Below are 8,405 nucleotides of genomic sequence, written 5' to 3' on the forward strand. Positions count from 1 at the left end.
CGTGCCTTGTCGCTGGTGAGCTCGGGGCAGTAGCCCCAGCCGGGCAGCTGCTCAGCCAGTCGGTACAGCTGCTGCACCAGCCCCGTCACCGCCGCCCCCGCCAGCAGCGCCTCCACGTCCTGGCCCCAGCGGACGTAGTTCTCGTCCGTCATCAGGTTCTTTACGTATCTAAAACAAAAAGAAATTAGAAATTAGTAAACAAAATAATATATATTTTTTGGAAATATAGCCTAGGTGCACTGTGAAAAAAGTAGGTAGGTTTACAGGAAAATTTTTCTTGACGCAAGTTGTAAAATTACAATTTGTAATCGTAAAAATACATGCAGTATGTATCGACTTCAAATCCCTTGGCGAGTAAAAAATGTGCTGTCGTAAATTTACAACTTAAATTATAATTCGAGTTTACAATTTTTTTGTAAATTTACGACGATATTTTTCACAGTGTGATGAGAACTTTGAAAACAGTTTGACAGAGCTTTTTATGCGGGTTTAGACAGTCTCCAAGACCGTCTATCATAAGGAAAAGTGTCGTCCCCCCTCCTCGCCTCTCTCTTGCACAGCAGGCGGCGCATGTGTCAACTCTAGGATGATTAATCTCTAACTACACTAACGCGATAAAACATCTCTTCACTACACACTGTTAAAAAAATTGTTTTGAATTAAAAACGAAGGTTCAGTTAAGTTTGTTAGCAACACATGTTGTTTTTTAACAACACAAACACAAGTTGTAAAAAAAATAACATTGATAAAAATCTCGGTAACAAAGTTCGCACTTATTCACCACACTTCCTTCGCCTCTCTCTATCTGGGGAAGTGTGTGCAACGTTGGTGCACTCTCGAATAGCGAGGGTGAGCTTTCTTTAACACTAGTATTGTCATTTTTGAAGGGCGTCATGGAGCTGTTGCTGCTGCCGGACGACGTGCTGCGGGAGGTGATGCTGGCCGTGATGCGGTACCTCGACGTGCCGGCCCTGCTGACGTGCCGCCTGGTGTGCAAGAGGATCGGGGAGCTGGCCCTGGACCCTCACGTCTGGCGGCACCGCCGTCTACGCGACCGAGGCAACAATCCTGCAGTGAGTCCGGTCCTGCGCCTGGCGCCCTGCCTGCACTCGATGCAGTTCCTCTTTGACATCGACTTCCCGGAGGCGCGTCTGCTCGGGCTGGTCACGACGAAGTGTGCTGCGAAAGCCTTAAGTCTGATTTTAGACCAATCCAGCACCGTCGCGCTCGCAACAGCTGTTATCCGCCACCAAATGGCACTCGGCCGGCTAAGAGATCTTGAAATACGGTTCCGTTGGACTTGGACTGATCCCGGCGATTGTGCCCTGGTGAGGGTGAGCAGGCTGATGAGCACGGTAGTCTTGGCGTCCGGCCTGGAGCGCTTGGCTGTGCACGGCATCCCGTCCTGTGAACCGACCACCGAGGACAGATTCGTTGGTCACAGCGGACACTGTATCACGCCCAAATCATCCCTCAGGTACTTCAGTTGCTTGGAATGTGATACCGTGGACTATATCAACTCAGTGCTGTCCTTGCAAGCTGCCACCCTGGAGGAGGTTGACGTAAGGAGTGTCATCGTGTTCAACTCTGGGTCGACGGCGCCCCTGCTGGCTGCGTTGCCAAATCTCCGCAAGCTGAGCTGCTCTCCGCTCCCTGGCCTGGAGGCCGTGACCGCCTGCGAGGGGTTGAAGGTGGTGTCAATCTTTGTGAAGATCCAAACGCTAGCTGACGCCCAGGGAGCAGCAGTTGCGGCGACTGCCCAGTTCCTCCGGCGCGCCCACCAGCTGCGGGAAGTCAGCTTGATTTTCCGCGTCGACGCCGGGAGCCCTGAGGACACGGACCGCGTCCACTCAGACCTCATCACGGCCCTGGTCACATCCGGACAATCGAACGTCGAAGTGCTGAGCATCAGAGCCGCATGCACGACGCTGACCTCGGAACTGCAGTTGTGCACCGCACTGTTCGGCGCGCTGCCCTCACTGTCCGCCCTGCGGCGCCTGGAAGTGGAAGTGTATGAGGCGATGGACGAGTTGCTGCAGGGCATCACACCCACCTCAGCCCCGCTCCTGCAGAGCCTCTTGCTGGCACAATCGGGCGAACGACGTCTGCCGTGCGTACACGCCTGGCTGCACGACGGCGGCGGCGCCGTCGAGACGGTCCTGTCTGTAAACCCCGCGCTACAAGTGTTCGTACGCAGGTCACCCACGCACTGTCGCAAAAAGAAACAAAAGAGACGGTGCAAAGTGTGTTCTCTGGACTGTCAACGTAAAGGTCTGTGGTATGGAGTTAGCGGTTACAGCCCCTTTTTCCCAATCCCATATTCCCAACATAAAATTTTCCCACGATTTATATTCCCAATTAGACTTTCCCAAAGAAATAATTCCCAAATTCTGTTTTTCCCATTTAATTAATTTCCCATTGCATTATTTTCCCAACTCAGTCTCAGCCTTCCCCAAAACTCTTCGACAGTGTGAAGTTGTGGCCCACGGTTTTCAGATACTCTGACAGTCTTCCTTCTTCTCGCGCTCGCGGAGGATGGTCTTGTATCCGCTTGCTCCTTCTGAAGCCCATTAGGCACAAATACAGGGACGGGTGGTTTTTGGCCACAACCAGCTGGCAACAAAAACAATTTGCTGATGAAACTCAAATCGCAGCCAGTCAGTTGTCACACGTGGGTCGTGGTCTGAGGCAATCATCTTCAGGTTGCGCAGGACCTTCGCAGCCTGCACTTCTTCTAGATTTGGCGCATGAGTGTGTTCCTTCGACTTTATCACTTTCAGTTCCTATCAATAGTTTGAGTAATAGCCGTAACCTTACACTCCTTTTTCCGCTTGCACTGCCATTATGTTTTCCCCCTGTTTGAATCTCTTCTATAAAATATATAACCGTCGAAATGAAGTTTCGAGCCCCGCGACGTGACGTTATAATTTCTGGATGCCTCCCTTGCAGCTGTCTCGAGGCAAGTGTGGCAAGTGGCTCCCGCGGCCCCCTCCTCGCAACAAAGCAACAATGGCAAATGTGGGCCTCTCCTGTTTCAATGGGAAAGGCAAATAAGGCTTTTGGGAAAATAGTTTTGGGAATGTTTGATTGGGAAAATCGATTTGGGAATTTACGATTAGGATTTTTATATTGGGATAATAGGATTTGGGAAACAAAATTTTGGGACCTCATAAATTGGGAATTTAGTTTTGGGAAAAAGGGGCGGCAACGGGAGTTAGCAATGAAATGAGAAAATATTCATTTCATGAACGTTGGTGGGTGCTGCTTCCACGAAACGAATTCTGCAACTAACTTTTTAAAGAGCGTTGTTCCAGTATATTTTTAGTTTATTTTATGTTCTTCATTGCTACTCGGTATTGGAATCCTACCCAACAACTATACTCATCCAAAAAATTGTGCGACATACGTGCACAGGGCTGTCGACACATTCAATGTTGGACAGCGATATACTATTATTATTATTAATAACTGGATGTCCCTTTTAAACCGTGAATTGTTTACAAGTGGCCAGTTTTGTTTGAGTGCTATTTTCTACACAATAATTTGCTTCATGTACATAATATCTATCCTTAATCATTTTTCGGTTGCTATTTTCTGCTTACTAGTGAAATATATTTAGTATCCTCATACATACACCACCTCTCTAACACCTACTTGAAATTATTATCGTTCCAACTTTAATATCAAATAGCTCAACTGAGGTCGTGAACAGTGCGGAACCACGCAAGGTGGTGGAGACGCGACGCTTCTGGCCGGGGAGAGCGTCCGGGGTGCGGGCACAAGGGGGAGGGGCGGGGTCGGCGGGGTAAGGGCAGGGCCGGTTTACCTCCTGGTCACAACACACTGGAAAAACAAAGCTTTTTTCCTACAGCACTGTGTTTCGCGTAGAGGCGGTGTCGGGAGTCTACAGTGCGGCAGCTGTCTCGGCCACCGCCATAATGCATCTCATAATATCATCGTTGCGCCGGCGCCGGCAAGGCCTGCACTGTAAATAAAAGTCAGAATTTTCCAACAAAATTCTGTCCGAATAGTTTGCAAACGCGATTTTCGAAAGAGTTATCGCGATTTTCCAAATAGTTGTTGGAAAACAAAATTTCCAGTCCAGTTCTTGGAAATTTCCGAACAATTTGGAACAGAAAAAACGAACCATTTTTCACTGGAACCAAGTTTAGTAGCATCAAAAATGACAATATGCTAATATATTCAAAAATGTTAGTCAAACGTTTTTGAGAGAACTCTAAAAAGTTTTGAAATTTCCAAATAGTTCAGAAAATTGTGTTTCCAAACTGTTTGGATTTCAAATTTTCCAAATTGTTCGGGCTGCCAATTTTCCAGTTCATTGTTCGGGAATTTCCAACAAAACTTTTTACAGTGTGCGCAAACCTGTAGACGTGACAAGTGATCCTCGGTGGGGCTTTGTCCCGCAAGTTTCAAGTGTTTCTCTCGCGATGATAGCGCCCCCTGTGAGTCCCTTGATAGCCGCCAAAGAGATGGGCAATCGGCTTTGCCGCTATCTGTTGTAGACTATTCCGGCGGGAGAACGGAGAAGACTCCTCGGAAGAACAAAAGGATATGTGATTCGTCGCCCCCCCCCCCATCCCCTTCCTCCTGTTAGGCGAGTGGTGGGGGTGGCCACTCAGCGAATCACAGCCACGTTTGTTTTTCCGTGGAGTCTTCTCCCCTCCGCCCTGGCCGCCGATGCCGCGCAGTTGGCGGAAGCCGGGGCGCCGCAGGAGCGGGTGTTGGGACTATTGTGGATTGTGTTCCTCGTTGGCTAAGGACTATGTGGCCGTAGTGTGGTGATTGTGAGTAATAGAGAGACTGGATCACGCCGCGGATCACTCGTCAATTTCTGTCCATTGCAAGATGCGTCTGTAGTCTGTATCTCGCAAGATGCAATTTTGCAGCGTGTGTAGTGACAAATTTGTAATCTTCAGTTGGACAAAATAAACATTTGTCCAGCAGAAGATGCAATTTTTACATAGTCCCTTAAAGACTGTCTCTACCAGAAGGAAAAGTCTCCCCCCCCCCTCCTTGCTATCTACAGCGCAGAGCGGGGGCGACCGGCGTGTGTCTTATTGGCTGAGCGATAAGCGAAGCCCATTACTCCACTGACCGGAAAAGCTTCATTCTGTTTGTTTGTTTGTGTGTTTGTTTGTCTGTCTGTCTGGGTTAAAAGCTCTGGAGAATTTCCGGAAATTTTTCCAAAAATTGTGGGAAAGAAACGGAAGATTTCCGGGGACTGAGAAAATTTTCGTTTTCCCTGGAAATTTTCTGATTTTCCGGTTTTTGTTTTTTTGTAAAAAAAAACTGGCCAGCTGGCCTGTAACAAGGCAGTCGACGGATGATTTGAAAGCTGGCACCAACAAAACGGAAATAACCACGGGAATCAATAAAAATTAAAAATCGGGAAATCAAAGCCAAGAATAAAACGTCGGGCTGGGTTGGCTGGTGGGTCTAGCTAACAGCTAGTGTGTCTGGCTCGAGGGGGAAATCACTAGGGTTCGTAGCGTACGGACTATTTCGTGGTATTTCTCCTACCATTTCGGTTATTTCTCCCGCCATTTCGGCTATTTCCCGCCTATTTTTGATTATTTCAGGCTATTTCGCGCTATATCGGAGTATTTCAGGGGTATTTCGCGACTATTTCACCGACTATTTCGCGTCTATTTCGTCTTTATTTCGCTCTATTTCGCCTCTATTTCGCCTTTATTTCGGACTATTTCGGGGGAAGGTGTACGAACTATTTCGCAAGTGATTTCCCCCTCGGTCTGGCTGGTGGGGTTTCGTGGCAAATTCATCTTTAACAACGTCAATCGGTTTACGCAAACTGGAACGTCGATCGGCAATCATTATGAAAACTGAAACGTTAATCAGCCATCTTTATAAAAACTGAAAGGTCCATCAGCAATCTTCATCAAAACTGGAACACCTGAATCATCAAGCAATTTGTAACAAAGCAAAGGGGAAAACTGTTACCTTCCGGAACAGACAACCACTATTTAAACATCAGGAAATCAAAGGCAATAATAAAATGTCACGCGTGGTTGTCTGGGCGAAGCTGGCGGGGCGGGTGGGACTGGCTGTGCCGGCACAACGGGCTAATATTTTGCAACCAAAATTACAAACACTTCAAATAACAATTTAGATGCGAGATTATCAACATTTCAATAAACGTTTAGAAGCGAGATGCGTAATTCGTTTCTTTGTGGTTGGCGGGCGAGATTATAATTTCCCTTCGACATTAAGAGTGTATGTTTATGTGACCCTTGAGTTCAGCCCGACGCGGGCCTCGCGCGCGCGGCGGGGGGAGGGGGGGGCATATGCACAGCCGGGTTGGGGGGCGCCAGGCTCGGCGCGAAGAGGCCATGTGCTCTCTCTGTCTGTCTGTCTGTCTCTCTCTCCTCGGGCGCGGGCGGGTCGGTCTCTCTCTCTCCTCGGACGCGGGCGGGTCGGGCCACCTCCTCCGATTATGCTCTCTTAGTACAGCGTTGAGGCTTCGCACCGCACGGATAGAGATCGACACATCAAACCCGCACACGACATCTGGAGCTCCTCCCCCGCCGCAGCGCCCCGACCCGGCCGGCGAACGAGCCCTCGTCGCCCGCCCGGCCCGCCTGCGCCGGTGCGCACTGCGCCTCACCATGGATAACCGCAGTGCAACAGTGCCAAGTGACAGTGCTGTGTCAGTGTGTTGTGTACAGTGTTGTGTGTGTGTGTAAATAGTGACGCTTATAGAGTGTAATCACCATGAGTGCGGCCGCGGCCCCCGCGGACACGGTGACGTGCCACAAGTGCAAGGCCATCACCCTGCACAAGTCCTCCGCTGCGGCGGTACAGGAGCGCAGCCTCCACGCCAAAGGACAATGCAACTCTGTCGCCAGCAAGAAGGCCGACCACGACCGCTACGCGGCAGAGGAACGGCGCTGCTTGGAGGCCCAAAGTGTAGCTTGCGCGGTCAGGGAGTACTTGGCCCCCACCTGCATTGCGATAGCGGAGTGTGATAAACTCGTAGTGTGCAAACCATGCAAGATGGTCCTGCAATACAGCGAGAAGGACTTCCAGGAAGCAGTGAGCTTCCACAAACACGCTCCAAACGGCCCAACCCACGGGCCTGCACCAATCACCTCAAGCGCGACCAACAAACTTTGGCTTCAGGCCAAAGATAACTGGGAGAACAGGGTGTACTTCTCCATCACCTGTGGTCACTGCCGCCTTCAACTGTCCTACAATAGGACGGACATCAACCCGGCTCTTGCGCATCACTACGGGAAGCTGTGCACCCAGCCCTCACCCCTGTGGAAGCCACCCACCCCCACCACGGAAGACGACATCAGCGCGGCCTCCGCCCGAGCCTGGGCCACCATGATGGACGAGGCCGTGACCGCGGCCCTGGGGGCCATAGCCCCTGGGGGCACCGTAGAGGACGACGACCAGATGGACATCGCGGTGTCGCCCTCAGCAACGGGAAAGAAGCGGCATCGGATGAAGGGGTCCTCGCCGCCCCCGACCCCCACCAAGAACCTGCGGGCCCACAACGCGGCCCACCCGCCGACCGCGGACAGCGACTCCAGCGACGCCGAGGACAGCCCGGCCCAACCGGATGAGGTGAGTGCGCCACATTCGGTCACACACAAGGGAAAACCACCCCCCATACTAGTAGACGGAGACTGGGGATTGGCCTTTCACCACAAAATGCAGACGTACGCCCACGGACTGACCAAACAGTTTACCGCCAGACTGACCGGGGGACAAAAAGACCCAAAACTACTCCTCCGGACACACACGCTAGCCGACTATGACAAGCTCCTGCAAACGCTCCGAGCCGCCAGAGAGCCGTTCACGACCTCCACCCCACGCGGTAATCGGCAAGAGCGCCTCGTGGCCTGCCGGGTGCCCCCTGGCATACCCGCCGAGTGGGTCAAAACGGAAGTCCAAAGGCTGGGCTTCCCTATCATCCACGCGCACCGCATCGTCGTGCCCGATCGCAACGGCGGCGGGCGGGCCTTGGACAAGGTGCTGTGCACCTTTCCGCCGGGCACCGCCCTAAAAGAGGTGGCTGAGAAGGCCAACACCCTCCAAGGCTGCCAAGTCAGATGGCAGCGGTATGATAACGCCGGTGAGCCCTTGCAATGTTTTCGGTGTCAGGGCTTTAATCACGCTACCAAAAATTGCAACCGGCCGACTCAGTGCCGGAAGTGCTCTCGCGAGCACAGTGCCAGTGACTGCCCTGGAAGGGAAACTCGGTGCGCCAATTGTGGCGAAGCGCACCGATCTACCTACCGCGGCTGTACTCACTACCAGCACTTCAAGGAGCAAATAGCTCTGCGCAAAACGGTGAGGGGCGCCGGAGCCGAGGGTCGCAGGAGCGGCCCCTCCAAGCAGCCCCCCGCCGCGCCCCCACC

General features: G+C 51.7%; 1 protein-coding gene across 1 annotated transcript in view; it reads right to left on the reverse strand.

Annotated features, from left to right (window-relative positions):
* Nucleotides 1-6: 6 nt before the first annotated feature.
* LOC113216447 (gastrula zinc finger protein XlCGF57.1-like) overlaps nucleotides 7-8,405 on the reverse strand; it is a 185,033-nt gene continuing 176,634 nt past the window's right edge. Inside the window, exon 8 of the mRNA XM_052267559.1 lies at nucleotides 7-168. Coding sequence (XP_052123519.1) covers nucleotides 52-168 — 117 coding nt within the window. The 3' untranslated portion in view covers nucleotides 7-51. The remainder of the gene's footprint in view (nucleotides 169-8,405) is intronic.

The sequence above is a fragment of the Frankliniella occidentalis genome, unplaced genomic scaffold (genome assembly GCF_000697945.3).
Source record: "Frankliniella occidentalis isolate FOCC.00 unplaced genomic scaffold, Focc_3.1 Scaffold54, whole genome shotgun sequence".
In the NCBI taxonomy this organism is placed as follows: Eukaryota; Metazoa; Arthropoda; class Insecta; order Thysanoptera; family Thripidae; genus Frankliniella; species Frankliniella occidentalis.